Source organism: Cetorhinus maximus, unplaced genomic scaffold, assembly GCF_964194155.1.
Source record: "Cetorhinus maximus unplaced genomic scaffold, sCetMax3.hap1.1 HAP1_SCAFFOLD_1687, whole genome shotgun sequence".
NCBI lineage: Eukaryota > Metazoa > Chordata > Chondrichthyes > Lamniformes > Cetorhinidae > Cetorhinus > Cetorhinus maximus.
Genome location: NW_027597627.1, coordinates 25,427 through 44,757, shown reverse-complemented (window position 1 = coordinate 44,757; position 19,331 = coordinate 25,427). Strand labels below are relative to the sequence as shown.

At 48.5% G+C, this 19,331-nt stretch overlaps 1 protein-coding gene across 1 annotated transcript; it reads right to left on the bottom strand.

Moving 5' to 3' along the window:
* Window positions 1-1,189: 1,189 nt before the first annotated feature.
* LOC144676544 (hepatic and glial cell adhesion molecule-like) lies at window positions 1,190-17,928 on the bottom strand. Its single transcript, XM_078536943.1, has 5 exons — window positions 17,721-17,928; window positions 10,366-10,710; window positions 5,419-5,676; window positions 3,419-3,543; window positions 1,190-1,353 (listed from the first exon to the last, which is right to left on the bottom strand). Exons 1-5 carry the CDS (start codon window positions 17,770-17,772, stop codon window positions 1,195-1,197), a joined length of 939 nt encoding a protein of 312 aa, XP_078393069.1. The 5' UTR covers window positions 17,773-17,928; the 3' UTR covers window positions 1,190-1,194.
* Between the last annotated feature and the right edge of the window lie 1,403 nt (window positions 17,929-19,331).

The following is a 19,331-nucleotide window of genomic DNA, read 5'->3' as shown; positions in this document are numbered from 1 at the left end:
TACATCACAGGGCGAAGTCTTAGCAGATTTGCCAGGCAATGTTGACCTAACGCCAAAGTCTCGTGGAATACACACTGACCTGGCCAGTCAAATGTCACAGGCAGCTTAACCGCAGCGGTAAACCAAGACAGAAATAAAAATTAGACCCCGAGCTACGATAAGGAGACATTAGGGATGGGCGACTAAAAGTTGGGTCAAGGAGGTCGGCGTTAAGCCGAGTGTTTAATGTGGAGGGGGAGGTAGTGAGGTCGGGAGGTTCAGGGAAGCATCGCTTGAAGAAACCAGTCCCCAAACCCAGTTGTAAATAAGATGCAAATTCGATCCTCGGGCTCCAAAGGTACAAATTTACATGGGGACTGAAGCTATTCGTTGCGGTAATAAAAACAGAAAATGCCGGACAAACTCAGCAGGTCTGGCGGCATCTTGTGGAGAGAGAGAAACTGAGTTAACGTTTCGAGTTGATGTGACTCTTCTTCAGAGTGAAAGAGGGGTAGGAAGGGGAGGGGATTTACACGGTCGAAGAGTGGGGTGAGGTGGAGCAGGTGAAGCAAGATAGAAGGTCAGGGGTTGGTGGGAGCTGAGGAGGGATTGACAAAGGTGTCATGCGCTCAGGACCAAGGGGGTGTCATTGGTAGTGTTAAAGACTAACGAAGGTGCTGATAGTGGCGTAAAGGTAAGATAGGAGGACGTGTCAATAGCGGAACAAGGCTCAGCGCTCGGTGAAAGCACAACATAGAAACAAGTGGCAGACGGCCCTGTGGCTAGTCCTGATGAGTGCCAGATAAAAAGCTTTGACAGTATGTCTCTTTTTTCAGCAATACTCAATATCTACGACCACCAAGCCACTCGGTGAATTAGAAGTGTCGATTTTGAGGATTGAACTGACCTCCTGTTCGTTCCACCATCATTTCGCAACAGCTCTGGATGACTGTCTCCCATCCAATGGGGAAAAACTACCGGCGATATTCACTCTATTTGATTTATAATTTATTCATTATAAATATACACATATGCACAAACACAATGTCAAAAATAAATAATTTCCATATCATTGCAGTCAGTCCCAGTGCACATGAGACACATACATGTGGCGCTGTCATGTTTAATTCCAGTCTGTACCATTTTGGATCCCCGTTCCACTGATAATCTCACATGCATCCCAATCTATTCCAGGAGGCTCGTTTCTGTCTGGTTCTAGGTCTCTGTCGGGCCATTGGGCTTTCTGCTGAGATTTGAGGGGGACATCGGACGGTGGGCGATGCTGTTTGATTGGCTGAAGAGGGAAGGAGTCTTGTCCACCTGCTGCCCAATCGCAACCTCCCCTGATGTTAAAGATCTCTTGATCACTTTTCCCTTGTCTGCAGAAGAGAAAATGGAGGTAAGGAATCTCCGAAGGTGATGTCTGACTACTTAAATACTGCCCGATCGTAAAATCCCTCCTAACTGCTCTGCCCTCAGTCACGCCCTTGTCATAATGGCCCAGGGTACGAGGGTGACAAAATATAAACTGTCCAAGACTTTTAAAGGATATAATCACTTTATTCATTAGACAATTTCAGGTCATAACAGATGCTCCCATTTATTCATACAACGTTGTTGGTGTAAACCTCCTGCTGCCATTCGAAACCTCCTCTAAACCAATACTTTCTTTTTTTGATTTGTTTCATTACCGTGTCCTTTTGCCCTGAGCCATTGTCCGCTTGGGATGCCTCCACCCCATCGCAAACCTCCCCTCTTGACCTTTCCTCCTCTTCCCCCTTTCCCTTCCTGTGTACTTAAAGGTCATCCGATCACTGGCTCTTTGCCAGTTCCAGTGCGTGGACAGGGAGCTGAGATGCTAATTCTGTTTCTCTCTCCACAGCACACTGACAGATCTGCGGGTTATTTCCAGCATTTCCTATTTCGATATTGCTAAATTAATTAGACTCTCAGGGTTGTTCGGAGGTGAGAGGCTGAGTAAATTTTAGGTCTATGTTCGCTGGACCTTAGAAGAATGAGAGGGGATCTCAGTGAAATGTAAAAGATTCTGAAGGGGCTTCAGAGGTTAGGACCCCGGCTGGGGGATCTAGAAGATGTGGGGGTGGGCCACAGTTTCAGGGTAATAGGCCGATATTTTCAGATTGAGATAAGGAGAAATTTCTTCACACAAGTGATTGTGTATCATTGGAATTCTCCAACTGAGAGGCTTGTGGATGCTCCATTGTTGAATATATTTGAGACCGAGATAGTGCAGCGCTTCCTCAGTACTGACTCTCTGACAGTGCAGCACTCCCTCAGTACTAACCCTTTGACAGTGCAGCACTCCCTCAGCACTGACCTTCCAACAGTGCAGCACTCCCTTAGTACTGACCCTCTGACAGTGCAGCACTCCCTCAGGGCTGACCCTCTAACAGTGCAGTGCTCCCTCAGTACTGACCCTCATACAGTGCAGCACCCCCTCAGTACTGACCCTCCGACAGTGCAGCACTCCTTCAGGACTGACCCTCTGACAGTGCAGCACTCACTCAGTACTGACCCTCTGGTAGTGCAGCACTCCCTCAGTACTGACCCTCCGACAGTGCAGCACTTCCTCAGTACAGACCCTCCGACAGTGCAGCACTCCCTCAGTACTGACCCTATGAAGTGCAGTGCTCCCTCAGTACTGACCTTCCAACAGTACAGCGCTCCCTCTGCACTAACCATCTGACAGTGCATGACTCCCTCAGTACTGATCCTCTGACAGTGCAGCACTCCATTAACATTGATCCTCTGGCAGTGTAGCACTCCCTCAGTACTGACCCTCCGGCAGTGCCGCACTCCCTAGTACTGACCCTCCGACAGTGCAGCACTCCATTAATACTCACTCTCCAACAGTGCAGCTGTCCTTTAGTACTAGCCTTCTAACAGTGCAGCATTCCCTCAGTACTGACCCTCTGACAGTGCAGCACCCCTTCAGTACTGACCCTCCGACAGTGCAGCACCACCTCAGTACTGACCCTCTGACAGTGCAGCACCACCTCAGTACTGACCCTCTGACACTGCAGCACTCCCTCAGTACTGACCCTCTGACAGTGCAGCTCTCCCTCAGTACTGACCCTCTGACAGTGCAGCACTCCCTCAGTAATGACCATTTGACAGTGCAGCACTCCCTCAGTACTGACCCTCTGACAGTGCAGCACTCCCTCAGCACTCACCCTGGGACTCTTGGCCTGGATTATGGGCTCGAGCCTCTTGATCCAACATTCATCAGACTCAGAGGTCAGCCTCTACCTCAGCTGACAGCAGGGTGCCAATGGGAGAATCACCTCCCTGGGTGGACTATGCAGGGAGAAGTAATCTTCTGCAAATTTATCTCAGAGTTTCTCTCATCTCCGACTGACCTTATCTTCACCCAGATCATCACTCCCCTGTGTGAAATGTTCTGTATTTAAATACTCACCTTCAGGAAAATACATGCTGCCAGAATCAACAAGGTGACACAAACCCCAATCACTATAGGGACCACATGAATGTGCCCTCTTTTCGCATTGTCTTTTTCTCTGCATTCAGCAAAGCCATGTGAATCTGAAATGGCAAGAGTGATCATAACATCAGAATTGCTCACCATTCTCTGAATGAGAGTCCATAACTCGGCACCATCAGTATAAGACAGACACTGATAAACCCAATTGAGGACAACTCCTTTACCCAGAGAGCTGGGAGAATGTGGAATTATATTGCTATCCCCTCAATGTGCTCCCCCCTCCAACCCCCGCCCCACCATGTGGAAATACCTTTTTCCACATATGCCTGTTACAATAGCGAGGTTTGGAAGTTTATTAGATTTTGGGATTGTATCATTTCATAAGAGTACTATAACTTGGGACTGTAGGGGATGTAGGGGAAAGGAGTCTTGTGACCTGTTTCAGACCTGGAGTCAGCCAGGGTGGTTTGTTCAAGATCAGAGGAAGAATCAGGTTGTTTTATTCGGACAGAGCTGCGAGGTGTTACACTTGGGGACAATGACAGCAGTTTCTATGTCTACAGTGGTAAGATCCTGAGCCTTCCAAAGTCCCAGAAAGTTGGTATCGGTATTAAATTATAAACAGTTTTGCTGGAGCCTGTTCCTTTACTTCCAAGCTGAAAGGAAGTTGGGATCAAAGATAACTGATTAGCATTTCTACTTATACACAAAGTGTTTCCCATTGCCATAGGGAAGAGAGTAGAATAATCCATTTTGAGATCAGGCTACAGGCTTCCATATAAACCCAGAAATATCAGAAACTGTAGCATTGTTGTGGTTTTGTCTTGTGTGGTCTGCAGCCAACTGTGAGGCAGAGAGCAAGGAAAACAGAATTAGTCAGACCTGCACCTTAAGCAGAGAAAATGCTGACTCTATCGTTCACCATGCAGAACATGAGTGGGAGCTCGCGCTCAGTCGGAAGCCCGAGTTCATGAGGAGTTAAACAAGAATGGAAGATTTGCCTAGCTTGGGGCGAGAGCAAGAAATATTCAGAAAACCCTCAGTGTGAAAGATAGTTTTAGGATTAGAGGTTACCAGGCTGGGAAAGGAATAAGTTAGGAATTCATTGAAATCTGAGAGCGACTGTGAATTGTTTGTGTAAGACCTGTAATTCCGGGAGACTGATAAGTAAGAAGAAACCATTTATTTCTAGCATTTAAAGTATAAGTTGTCCGCACAAGAAAATGGTGTTTCGCCAATCGCCGTTCTGAATCATTTGATACAGTAAAAGTTTTTTTCTGAAAATGTGAAATCTTAATGTTTTGTCCTTTCAGCTAATAACTGGGGATTTGAATTACTCTTTAAAAGTTATCAGTATCTATGGAGATTGTAACACACCCTACTGAAACCCCTTCGTAACGTTAAGGACCTCTATTAGGTCACCCCTCAGCCGCTTCTAAAGAGCTCCAGTCTTTTCAGTCTTTCATCACGGCTCTCAGTTCTCCAAAATTCACTTTTGTTTCTCCACCCCACACAATTCTATAATCGGCCGTGCCTTGTGAACGCTCTCGATCGATAATTCGGACAAATTTCAGTTGGGGCGGTCTCACAGTCTGCAGTGAGGTGAAACACTTTGAGAGGAATTGCACCAGTCACAATCATTGACAGCGTTCAATGGTTTAATTCTTCAATTGTTCTGTGTTCAACTATGTTAGTCTGGTAACTGATCCATGCTCACTGTGCTTGATTGGTTGAACCTGGGTGATGACGGGGAGCTTGAGTAAACAGTGAAGCGATGTGAAGAATCTGGGGCTGAGATAAGTGAGTGTGCAGGCGTTTTGTGATAACAGGGATATGTTAAAGTATTGTAAACATAACCCAGTGCACACTTAAACTTGTGTCATCTCTGCGTAGCTCTGAGGAAAATCAAATATATCAAATATGCAATTATCCACCAAGGACAAAACAAATGACACAATAACAGAATGCCCCCTAACCTGATAATGTTTTGTTCGCTGATTCTTGGCTGACTTTGTTTGTCACTAAACACGTATAAACTCCACACAATGCTCTGTCCTGTGACAGGAGAGAGAGATTGCGACCATCATCAGACACCACCAACACATTGGTTTCAACGAGGCTCCGACCATCCTTTAACCAATGATATCGCTGGTCTGTTCCATTATGCGCCGAGCAGGTTAACCTTAAATGGAGGTGGTTTTGGAAGGTCACGATGACCGGACTCGAGATGGGCTCTGTCGGATAAGGAGAGAGAACATTGGCAGATGTTTACTGTCCATTCTGATCACAGGGTGTAGATGTACATCTCTGCTGCCCAACCTCCTGCTTTCCATCTCTGTAAACGCGAACTCATCCAAGCTTCTATTGCCCTTGTCTGAACTCACAACTAGTCCCGTTCACACATCCCTCCTTGTCATTCACTGTCCTGTACTGGCTCCCAGTCCAGCAACACTTCCATTTTAAAGTTCTCATTCTTGTTCTCAAATCCCTCCATGGCCTCCAGGCCTCCTCCTTATCTCTGTAACCTCCTCCAGCCCCTACAACCCTCCCTATCTCTGTAACCTTCGCCTGCCCCTACAACCCTCCCTATCTCTGTAGCCTCCTCCAGTCCCTACAATCCTTCCTATCTCTGTAACCTCCTCCAGCCCCTACCAACTTCCCTATCTCAGTAACCTCCTCTAGTCCCTACCAACCTCCCTATCTCTGTAACCTCCTCTAGCCTCTATAACCCCCCCATCTCTATAATCTCCTCCAGCCCCTATAACTCTCCTTATCTCTGTAACCTCCTCAAGCCCCTACAGCCGTCCCTATCTCTGTAACCTCCTCCAGCGCCTACAACCCTCACTAAGCCTGTAACCTCCTCCAGCCCCTACAACCCTTATTATCTCTGTAACCCGCTCCAGTCCCTACAACCCTCCCTATATCTGTAAACTCGTTGAACCCTTACAACCCTCCCTATCTTGGTAACCTCCTCCAGTGCCCACAACCCTCACTATGCTTGTAACCTCCTCCAGCTCCTACAACCCTCTCTAGCTCTGTAACCTCCTCCAGCCCCTACCACCCTCCCTATCTCTGTAACCTCCTCCAGCCCCTACAACGCTCCCTATCTCTGTAACCTCCTCCAGCCTCTACAACCCTCCCTATCTCTGTAACCTCCTCCAGCCCCTACAACCCTCCCTATCTCTGTAACCTCCTTCAGCCCCTACAACCCTTACTATGTCTGTAACCCCCTCCAGTCCCTACAACCCCCCCTATCTTTGTAACATCCTGCAGCCCCTACATCTTTCCCAGATCTCTGCTCTCCTCCTATTCCGGCCTCTTGACCATCCCCCGATTCCCATCGCTCCACCATTGGCGGCCGTGCCTTCAGCTGCCTGGGGGGTCCCTGAGCTCTGGAGTTCCCTCCCTAAACCTCTCCAAATGCCTCTCCTTGATATCCGTGAGTTAGCATCTTACTTAGAGAGTAAGAGTTGAAGTGGGGTTGATGAGCTGAGGGATCTAGCAGATACAGGGACACAAATCACAACAAGTAGAGAGACACGTTAATAAAAGAATTGAAAATAAAATAAGGGCCCATTTCTGCGAGGGTAGAATTGGAAAGTGAAAAGGTTATCCTAAACCTGGATCAGTCGTTGGCCCACAGTTGTGGCATTGTGCACTGTTCTGGTCTCCGATTTGTACAGTGGGCAGAGTGGCACTGGAGCACGTTCAAAGCAATATTTACAAGGATGATCCCAGAACCATGGGGATATGCTTATCAGGAAGGGGTGAACAGGTCATGCACTTTTCTCTAGAAAGACATCCATTGTGCTTGGGCTGAATCTTTGAAGGAGTCTAGCCTTAGGGAGGATTTGAAGTCTTCTGAGACAGTGCAGAAAAGTTTCAGGAAAATGGTCCCGGGGTGAGGAACTTCGGTGACATGGATAGATTTAGAGGAGCTGGGGCTGTTGTCCTTGGAGAAGAGAAGGCTAAGAGCGTAATGTAAGGTTATCTGGCCTAGCAAGAATTAATGTGGGACTGGGACACAGTGCCGCCCACAGTTTGAGGTAAAGAGGCGCATGACCTGGACTAAGACTGTGGTTGTGGACCAGACAGAAACCTGTGTAGAAGCAAGCATGGAGTTAGCTCATAGTTTGGGCTTTTTAAAAAAAATTCATTCATGGGATGTGGGCTTCGCTGGCTGTGCCCAGCTTTTATTGCCCATCCCTAATCGCCCCTTGAGAAGGTGGTGGTGAGCTGCCTTCTTGAACCGCTGCCAGTCCATGAGGTGTAGGTAAACCCACCGTGCTGTTAGGGAGGGAGTTCCAGGATTTTGACCCAGCGACAGTGAAGGAACGGCCGATATATTTCCAAGTCAGGATGGTGAGTGGCTTGGAGGGGAATGTCCAGGTGGTGGTGTTCCCATGTGCCTGCTGCCCTTGTCCTTCTAGATGGTTATGGTCGTGGGTTATAACGTATACAGTTATGTGTTATCAATAAACAGTTAATGTTAAACCATATAAGGTTCAGAACCTCTTCGTGAGACCGACTGTACAGATGTACAGACAACTAAGAGGAGATTTGATTGAGGTCTTTAAAATCATGAAGGGTCTGGACAGAGTAGATAGATTCACCCTGTTACAGTCCCAGCTAATGTTACTACTGGAAAAGTCAGGTCCCAGAGTAGAACCCAGTTTGATAGATTTAACTTTTTTTTTGTTCAGAAACATGAAGGGCAGCTACTGAACAGAGTCACAGGAGTCAGCTGATGAACTTTTAACAAGGAGAAAACACTTATTAAACAAGAAAAGGTGAACTATATTACAATACTCAATGCAATACTATATTACAATACTTACAATATTACAATACTGGGTGGAGTAGATCCACCAATTGGTGGAAGGATCGAGAAACAGAGGGGCACGGGTTTAAGGTGATTGGTGAAAGAAGCAATGGTGATGTGACGAAAAACTTTTTCATGCAGCGAGTGGTTAGGATCTGGAATGCGCTGCCTGAGAGTGTGGGGGAGGCAGATTCAATCGTAGCTTTCAAAGGGAAATTGGGTCATTATTCGAAGAGTAGAAGTTTGCGGGGCTACGGGGATAAGGTGCTGGAAGTGGGACTAGGTGAATCGCTTTTACAGGGATCTGGGACTGGCAAAATGGGCTGAATGGCCTCATTCTATGTTGTAAACATTGTATATTCTAGTCCAAATCTGTCTGAACTTTCCCCTTAGCATTGCAAATCCTTTCCCTTTTCAAAGGTAGTTTTTGGTGTTGTTAGGAGCTGGAGACAGTCTTAAGTAAGTTATATGCATATTTGTGTGTGCTAGGAACAAGATATGGCTTTACGTTTAATTTATGTTTTATTTGTGGGTTAAAAGGGTGAAACCTGGGTCTAGTTTCATTTTGAGTTTTCCTCTGGGAGAATGTTGCCTGCAAGTCTGTGGCTTTGTCTGCATACCTGTATTTTAATGAGGTTTTACGACCCTCAAAGTGGTTTAGGGAAATTAAAACGAAGTATGGAATGCTGTGCGGATACCTAGCGACAGGGGACCCACAGAGACAGAGAAACAGAAAAGCAGTGTGAGTTCAGTTGGCAGGGCCATTTCACGGAAGCTGCCAGAGCAGGTAGGAAAGGAGCTGCAGGGAGCAGGACCCAAAAGAGAAAGCAGAAAGTCCCAAAACCAGGGAGTGGGGACAGGAAAAGGTCTCAAGACATAAGGTAAGTCAAGAAGGAGCAGAGGAAAAGGCTCCGAATTAAAGCAAGAAAGCTGCAAGGAGCAGAATCAAAGCAAAATGTGCTTGCAAGAAGCCAGAAGAACTGAGGAGACAGGCAAAGGTTGGTGACTCCTTACTATGGGCATGTGGTGTTCTGTTGGCATGGCTGAGTCTCTGAGAAAGAGTGCATGGAAGGCGAGGATTGGGTGCACATGGCAACCCAGGGAAGAGGAAGATCGGAAGGAGAGATCAAAACCCTGGAGGTGGACCCTGGTGGAAGGCGTCCGAGAGGAAGTGTCATTTGGGAGAAGATTCCAGAGCGAGTTCTTTGAGAGTGGAGCTCAGGAGCCTTCACGTGAAGGATGGAGTTTAGTTGGATTGGTTGGCTTACGGTATGACAGGCGTCTTGGGGGGAGTTGAGGAGAGATCCATAGCATTTGCTTGAGGTGGCATCAGTCACTTGGTCTCAGAGTGTGACCTGTCTGACCACAGGTCACCTACTGGTTTACATGGACTGCGTACTTACTGTGAACGTTAGTGTATAAGACAGCCTTTGTAACATGTGTTATCCTTATGAATCTGTATACATCTGTAACCCGTATAGTTGTGGGTGAAGGAGTATTGTAATATGGTTCATCATTTCTTGCTTAATAAGCGTTTTCTCTTTGTTAAAAGTTCACCAGCTGATTTCTGTGACTCTGTTCAGTAGCCGCCCTCCACGTTTCTAAACAAAAAAACAAAGTTAAATCTATCAAGCTGGGTTCCACTCTGGGACCTGACTTTTCCAGCAGCCACATCAGCTGGGACTGGAACAGGGTGAATTGCAACTGAGATCGATGTTGAACCAGAGCGTGGCAAAAACAAGAGCTCACGATTGGGCCACTCGGTGGAGAATGGTTCCCCGGCTTTTAAATCGGCAGTCAGCATGCCACAGGTTCCACAAGAACTGTGCGCGAAAAGGACAACTCCAAATACATTGAGCGTGAAACGAGGCTGATTTAGACCGAGTTCTGGTAGATGAGGGAGTCAGGGTTCATGGAGGTGGAGGCGGGGTCGGAGGGGAAAGCTGTGTTAAGGCCACGATCCTGTCAGCTGTGATCTCACTGAATGGCGGAGCAGGCTCGAGGTGGGGGGTCAGGCGGCCCCTATAGCTTATGGGGCTGGGAGGAGGGGGGGGGGGGGGGGGGAAAGAGAGGGAAAAGGCACAGCAAGATCCCGACTCACCGTACACCCGCACCCGCGTGGATGCTGTCTGCTCGGCGCCCTCGGTGTCGGTCACCATGATGCGGTACAGCCCGTTATCCCGGGCGGTGAAGTTCAGCAGGGTCATGGAACCGTTCTCCCTGTGGAACGCCACCCGGCCCCGGTAGGGAGGGGACAGGTACATCCTGCTGCTCTCCACGATGTACTGGAAGATCCTGAGGGAGGTGGCTGCCTGCACCTTCCAGGTCACGCTATGGATATCCCGCCAGCTCCCCTTGGTGTACTCCGCCTCAAAACGCAAGGGCTGCCCGACGATCCCGTAGAGCTGTGGGTCACTCAATCTGACCTGCACGCCCCTCACTGCCCCTGGGGGTGAAGAGAAGCGGCCAGTTTTAAGGTGAAAGGCAAACAAAGCAAAGGTGACGCGCGGAAACATTAACTTTTCTTTTATGCGGCAGGTGGTCAATGTTGTGTCTCGACTGGTTTGTTGTACACTTTACATTTGATTTTCCTTGGAGCTACGCAGAGATGACACTAAGTGTGCGGTGTCCTTTATTTACAATGCTTTAAGATATCTCATGTTTGCTGCTCAGCTTCACGGGCTTGCTGTGTGTCCATTTACTTTAGCTGCGACCACGCCCGGGTTTATTTAGTTGAGCGTAGATCAGTTACCAGACTAACATCATCAAGCATAGAACAATTAAACGCTGCGTCTAGGGTCTGGGATGGCCTGAGAGCCTGGTGGAGGCAGATTCAATCGTGGCTTTCAAAAGCGAATTCAATCATTACCTGAAGAGTGAGAATTTGCAAGGCTAAGGGAAGAAGGCATGGGAGAGGGACTAGGTGAAGAGATAGCACAGACCCAATGGGCCAAATGGCCTTCTTCAGCGCTGCAACCATTCTATGATTCTACTTTATCAAAGAGACAGTTGGGTTGTTTAACCTTTTTATTTTAAAATATATATTATTGGGTGAAAGTATTGGTGGCTGTTGGTGTCTATTCCTGGTCGCCTTGATAGCATTAAAGGGTGACCAAGACACAAGCTACCACACCACAAGGTAAGAGTACATGGTATAGGAGTAACAGATTACATGGATAGAAGATTGGCTACCTAACAGGAAGCAGAGAGTAGGCATTAGTGGGTAATTTTCAGGTTGGCAAGCTGTGGCTAGCGGAATGCCACAGGGATCAGTATTGGGGCCTCAAATATTTACAATCCATGTCAATGTCTTGGATGAAGAGATTCTACTCCTTCTGCCAAAAGGGACATTATCCCACATTATACTCCCTCTGTCAAATTTTTGCCCTCTCACTTAACCTCCCTGTATCCCTTTGCAGCAGGCTCTTGATATCTTACTTTCCTACCGACCTTGGTGTCAGCGGCTAATTTAGCAACCAACCATTCAGAAAGCGGTAAACTATTTGAACTGAGGGTCTGCAGAACTCGGTGGCGCAGAGGGATCTGGGTGTCAGAAAAAGAGTTAGCATGTGGGTGCAGCAAGTGTTCGGGAAGGCAAATGGAACGTTGGCCATTCATCGCACAGGGAATGGATTATAAAAAGTAGGGAGGTTATCCTGCAACCGCACAGGGCTTTGGTGAGCCTGCATCTGAAGCACTCTGCACGGTTTCAGTTGACTTATTTAAAGCAAAAGATACCATTGCCTGAGGAGCAATGGACTCATTCCTGGGATGAAGGGGTTTTCCCTTCAAGGAGAGGTTGAGCCTACACTCATTGGGGTTCAGAAGAATGAGAGGAGACTCTTTCGAGTTATCAACAGTCACAGATTGCAACTCTTTCGAGTACAATCACAGTTCTTGGTTTCCGGGAGTGGGACATGAACCCACAACCCTCTGATTCTAAGGCGAGGGAGTTATGAACTGAGCCACAGCTGACACCTCAAGAATGAGAGGAGGTCTTACAGAAACATATAAGATCTTGAGGGGCTTTGTACGGCCAATAGCCAGAGGATGTTCCATCTTAAGATGGAGACTAAAACCAGGGCACACAGGTTAAACATAAGAGGTCTCCATTTTAAGACGGAGATGAGGAGAAACGTTTTCTCTCCCAAAGGTTGTTAGTATGTGGAATTCTCTACCCCAGAAAGCAGTGGATGCTGGGCCTTTGGATTTATTCAAGGCTGAGTTAGACAGAATCTTGATCGATGAGGGGGGTGGTCAAGGGTTTTTGGGGAACAGACAGGAAAGTGGACATAGACCACAACCAGATCAGTCACGATCTTACAGAATGGTGGGATAGGCTCGAGGGGACAAATGGCCTCCTCCTGCTCCTGTTCCCCGAGTAGATGGGCCGGATGGCCTGTGTCTGTGCTGTATCCACACTGTAAGAATTGAACTGCCTGTTTTCCCATCCACTGATATTCCGTTCTGTTGTTTCACTCCACAAGTAGAGCTTCAACCCTCAGATGTCACCCAAAGCACGGGGATGGATTTGGAATGGGGTAACTTTCAGATTTGATGGGGTGCTCATAGAGGCAAGCAGGGTTCAGCCCCCTGTCACTCCCACCCCCTGATATGAGGGGTGGCTCAGTGGGTGGTGCTCTCAACCCTGTAACACAGGATTGTGGGTTCAAGCGCCACTCCAGAGACTTCAGTACACAATCCTGTACGGCATTCACACTGACAGGATCAAGGGAGTGCTGCACTGTCGGAGTGTCAGTACTGAGGGAGTGCTGCACTGTCAGAGGGTCAGTACTGAGGGAGTGCTGCACTGTCAGAGGGTCAGTACTGAGGGAGTGCTGCACTGTCGGAGGGTCAGTACTGAGGGAGTGCTGCACTGTCAGAGGGTCAGTACTGAGGGAGTGCTGCACTGTTGAAGGGTCAGTACTGAGGGAGTGCTGCACTGTCAGAGGGTCAGTACTGAGGGAGTGCTGCACTGTCAGTGGGTCAGTATTGAGGGAGTGCTGCACTGTCAGAGGGTCAGTACTGAGGGAGTGCTGTACTGTCAGAGGGTCAGTACTGAGGGAGTGCTGCGCTGTCGGAGGGTCAGTACTGAGGGAGTGCTGCACTGTCGGAGGGTCAGTACTGAGGGAGTGCTGCACTGTCGGAGGGTCAGTACTGAGGGAGTGCTGCACTGTCGGAGGGTCAGTACTGAGGGAGTGCTGCACTGTCGGAGGGTCAGTACTGAGGGAGTGCTGCACTGTCGGAGGGTCAGTACTGAGGGAGTGCTGTACTGTCAGAGGGTCAGTACTGAGGGAGTGCTGCACTGTCGGAGGGTCAGTACTGAGGGAGTGTTGCACTGTCGGAGGGTCAGTACTGAGGGAATGCTGCACTCTCGGAAGGTCAGTACTGAGGGAGTGCTGCACCGTCGGAAGGTAAGTATTCTGGGAGTGTTGCACTGATGGGGGTGCCATTTTTTGGAAGGCTGCGGGGGGGATTCTCCCCAGTGCCCTGGAGAAATAATTATCCCTCAACATACGTCACTAAAAAACAGAATATCCAGGTCATTATCACATTGCTGTTTGTGAGATCTTGCTTTTGTTATGACCACCCCCCACGCCAGGTGAGGCTCCCCAACGTTGTTGATCCAGATGAGACCCCTCAGTTTCTCACCGTCTGGCTGGGACACCCCCAGATTGTTATGTCCTGGGTGAGGAGGGATGAACTCACTCCCTGTCTTTAATCAGCCCCCCAACCCCCCACCACCTCTGTTGGCCGCAACTAGATTTAATCCACAAAGGGCCCCCTCTCGCAGATACCTTTTTCTAAGACCTAGTCATTTGGGTTTTGATGGAACCAATTTGATCAGAATTTCCTGAGTTAAAGGTAAGGGTAAGTTTACTAACTGCTAAAGGAAAGACAGCATAAAACACATGCAGATACGGTCATACAGGGTAAAAGTATGAATTTAGCTTGAAGTAAGTGAATATATATATATTTTTTTTTTAAAAAAGGTATAGGGAACAGTCTTTGACTCTTGGGGAGTAGGGGATTGAGCTTTGTGACCATTGGGATTCAAGGTTCCAGTAGTGTTGACTCCGGTAAACGAATAGTCAGATTTGAGGATCCAGTAGTGTTGACTCCGGTAGACGAATAGCCAGTTTTGAGGTTTCAGTAGCGTTGACTCCGGTAGACGAATAGCCAGTTTCGAGGTTCCAGTTGTGTTGACTCCGGTAGATGAATAGTCAGTTTCGAGGTTCCCGTAGTGTTGACTCCGGTAGATGAATAGTCAGTTTCGTGGTTCCAGTAGTGTTGACTCCGGTAGACGAATAGTCAGTTTCGAGGTTCCAGTAGCATTGACTCCGGTAGATGAATAGTCAGTTTCGTGGTTCCAGTAGCGTTGACTCCGGTAGATGAATAGTCAGTTTCGAGGTTCCAGTAGTGTTGACTCCGGTAGATGAATAGTCAGTTTTGAGGTTCCAGTTGTGTTGACTCCGGTAGACGAATAGTCAGTTTTGAGGTTCCAGTTGTGTTGACTCCGGTAGATGAATAGTCAGTTTCGAGGTTCCAGCAGTGTTGACTCCGGTAGATGAATAGTCAGATTCGAGGTTCCAGTTGAGTTGACTCCGGTAGATGAATAGTCAGTTTTGAGGTTCCAGTAGCGTTGACTCCGGTAGATGAATAGCCAGTTTCGAGGTTCCAGTTGTATTGACTCTGGTAGATGAATAGCCAGTTTCGAGGTTCCAGTTGTGTTGACTCCAGTAGACGAATAGTCAGTTTCAAGGTTCCAGTAGTGTTGACTCCGGTAGACGAATAGTCAGTTTTGAGGTTCCAGTTGTGTTGACTCCGGTAGACGAATAGTCAGTTTTGAGGTTCCAGTTGTGTTGACTCCGGTAGATGAATAGTCAGTTTCGAGGTTCCAGCAGTGTTGACTCCGGTAGATGAATAGTCAGATTCGAGGTTCCAGTTGCGTTGACTCCGGTAGACGAATAGTCAGTTTTGAGGTTCCAGTGGTGTTGACTCCGGTAGATGAATAGTCAGTTTCGAGGTTCCAGTTGTGTTGAATTCGGTAGACGAATAGTCAGTTTTGAGGTTCCAGTGGTGTTGGCTCCGGTAGATGAATAGTCAGTTTCGAGGTTCCAGTAGCGTTGACTCTGGTAGACGAATAGTCAGTTTCGAGGTTCCAGTAGCGTTGACTCCGGTAGACGAATAGTCAGTTTCGAGGTTCCAGTTGTGTTGAATTCGGTAGAGAGGGAGAGAGGTCGGGAAACCTGCGAAAGGGCAATTTGCAGGGGTATTGTGTGCGGCTGCTACTCTCCTGAGTCAAACTTCCAGCACTTGCTGACTCTCTCTCAGGGCACCCACCGACAGACAGACACCGAAGCAGCTTTTCAGCTCCACTTTAACCCCTGCTTTGTATATTCCAAGCGGGAAGTGAATTTACAAATCTGGCTGGGCATTGCCTACAGGGTTTCTTGATGGGGTAATACCCACTTCCCATTATGTCCTATTGCCTCGAGCAGAGGGAGCAATTAGTTTCTGGATGTCTTTAGAAGTACCTTGTCTGGCAACAGGGTGGGGTTCCATTGCCTCTTCGGAGTGACCCTGCAGCATTCCGGCCAGTGGCTTGTGAGCATTTAAAAGAAACTCAGGTCTTATTTTTTAAAGTCCAATATTCCCGGACACAATTTTGGTGTTTTTCTTTCATTATCACGACACTGTGCGAAAATCGGCCGCCCTGCTTCCTACAATTGGACAGCGACAGCACTTCAATAGGATTTCACTGGCTTTGGGACGTCCTCAGGTGGCGAACGGCGCTAGATTAACGTTAACTCTTTCTGTGCCACGTTACTGTGCTCAGCGCGTGTCTCTCTCTTTGATTTGACAACAGAGAGCAGCAGCCACAACTTGCATTCATGTAGCGCCTTTAATGTCGTTTAACGTGCCCCGGGCACTTCACGGGAGCGTCGCCAGACCACAATGGACGCTGAACCACTGCAAAAAAAATAACTGAGCCGCAGGGATAGGTTTTAAGGAGGTCTGTTGGGGGAGGACGGAGGGGTGGAGAGGTGGAGAGAGGGAATTCCAAGGATTAGACCCAAGGGCAGGCAATGGTGGAGCAATTCTAGCAACTTTGGAACAGGAGGAGGCCATTCAGCCCCTCGAGCCTGTTTTGCCATTCAGTGAGATCAAGGATGATCGTGACCTGACCCCATATAGCCGCCTTCGCCCCATATTAATATCTTGGATCACAAAAGCCTGTCAATCTCACAGATTTAAAATTAGCGTTCAATCAATTGCCATTTGTGAAAGTGAGTTCCAAACTTCCCCCACCTTCTGTGCGTAGAAGTGTTTCCTCATTTCACTCCTGAAAAAGTCTGGCTCTCATTTATAGACTCTGCCCCCTAGTCTTCGATCGCCAACCAGCAGAAATATCCGTTCCCCGACCTATCTATACCAACACCCTGGGGGTTACCATTGATCAGAAACTGAACTGGACCAGTCACATAAATACTGTGGCTACAAGAGCAGGACAGAGGCTGGGAATCCTGCGGAGAGTAACTCACCTCCTGACTCCCCAAAGCCTGTCCACCATCTACAAGGCACAAGTCAGGAGTGTGATGGAATACTCCCCACTTGCCTGGATGAGTGCAGCTCCCACAACACTCAAGAAGCTCGACACCATCCAGGACAAAGCAGCCCCGCTTGATTGGCAACCCATCCACAAACATTCACTCCCTCCACCACCGACGCACAGTAGCAGCAGTGTGTGTACCATCTACAAGATGCACAGCAGCAACTCACCAAGGCTCCTTCAACAGCACCTTCCAAACCCACGACCGCTACCATCTAAAAGGACAAGGGCAGCAGACACATGGGGAACACCGCCACCTGGAAGTTCCTCTCCAAGCCACTCACCATCCTGACTTGGAAATATATCGGCCGTTCCTTCACTGTCGCTGGGTCAAAATCCTGGAACTCCCTCCCTAACAGCACTGTGGGTGTACCTACACCACATGGGGACTGCAGCGGCTCAAGAAGGCAGCTCACCACCACCCTCTCAAGGGGCAACCTGGGATGGGCAGTAAATGCTAGCCCAGTCAGCGAAACCCACATCCCGTAAATGAATAAAGTTAATAAAACAATCCCCCAGATCTGCTTGGAAACAACCCTTTCCAGATGGATCCTGAATGGTCCAATTGGAGAGATTGGACAAGGCTCCCCGCCTTCTCCTATTCAAAATGGTCTTTGAGTTTGATCACCAGAATCACCACCTCTAACTTAAACTAAAACCAGCGTTAAAGCCGCTACACGCAGACGCTACCAAGGAGAAGAGGGGACCAGATCACATCACAACTTTACAGTCCCGGCTCTACCTCCCGCCCGCGTATGAGAACGCTCGCCCAACTCCAGTCACCCGAAGCCCTGCACCCCCCAACACCACCCCCTCCCCCGTTTCCCAGTCCCAGTGTGTACCTGCCAACCAGAACGCCAGCGCCATCACCACTTGAAGTCGGCTGCGTCGCATTACCCCTCCAAGCCCCGCTGGCAAAGGGCAGCTCTCCGACCTCCGGGGTGCATCCGAGGGGTCAATCACCCCTTTGTCTCTCTGGCCCCGACAGGTGCGGCAGACAGAGGGAGTCAGCGTGTCATTCAGAATCCAAGGGAATCTAAACTGCGCTCCAATGACTTCATTCAACGGGAACACTATGCAGTGTGTACATGACTGAACAGGCTTTATTATTACTGATTAGGTCTTGGTTACCAGGGCGTGTGTTCGAATCCCTCCTCAATCAAGATTAAATGTCCCTTTCGAAAGCAAATGCCAAATGGTTTGTTCTTTAGTGTCAGTGTGATGGAATAATCATTATCATTCACTGAAAACACGAATGGACTTTACCCACTTGTTTAATTATTTAATTCCGCCCTCAGTTTCCTTGTTGTGTCAGTTCTGGTATCCTCCACATGGAACTTTATATCCACTGAATAGCCTTTGTAGTCCGAAGGCAATCCAACCCTAAATTCTTCAGCACTTACGAATCAATTTTTAAAAGAAAGATTGACTGACAGTGAGGGGTCTGCTGCACGAGGTGCTTCTCTGAGGGGTGTTCAGCTGCAGAGGTTGTTATACCCCTGTGCGCCGCGATATGGGGGCCTAACACTGAGGGGGTTGTATATCGAGGGACGTGTTATTCTGAGGGCCCTACATTGAGGGGTTTTCCCTCTAATCCTCTTGTGGGATGTGGGCGTCGCTGGCAAGGCCAGCATTTGTTGCCCATCCCTAATTGCCCTGGACCTGAGTAGCTTTCTCAGCCCTCTCCGTGGTGGGGGTTGGGGGGGTGGAATTAAGAGTCAGCCACGTTGCTGTGGGTCTGGAGTACAGACTGGGTAAGGAAGGCAGATTTCCTTCCCTAAAAGGGGCGTCAGTGAACCAGATGGGTTTCTTACAAAAAAATCTATGATGGGTTCCTGGTCACCATGGGCGGGAGCAGCTTTCAACTCCACCAAAAAAGATCCAACGGGTGAATTAACGCCAAATTCCGCCAATCGCCGGGGTAGGATTTGAACCCGTCGCCCACGGTGCTCTGGGTAACGTCCCTGCCTCTGACCCAGAAGCTCAGGTCCCACTCAAGGACTTGGCGGCTAAAGAAGGGCGTGCTCATAAACGTGGCCAGACAGATGGAGATTCCTGGTCGGCCAGAGTGAGGGAAAGAATGTTGGAGCCTCCACCATGGCTGTCCATAGCTCCGGGACACAACCTGTATGGATAAGTGGATGTTGCCACTGCAACCCGATGGTTTGGAACCCTCCGTGACCAGCCATGGAGTGTCTAGGAATTGGAGATCAGCCTCCAGGACACGGCTGTGTGCAGCCCTGGAGAACAATGGGTTGTTTCTGTTGAACCTATCCTTGAATATTTCTCTTTCCCCAATATAAAAGTGTTGAAAATGGTGGGGCGGGGGGGAGTGGATGAAAGGCTGTTTGCTTGACAGTTCATAGGTAATGAGACGTTGCGCTTTCCGATTGGCGTCGGAAGACAGCAAATAAAAGCAAAACACTGCAGGTGCTGGACACCCCAGATAAAAA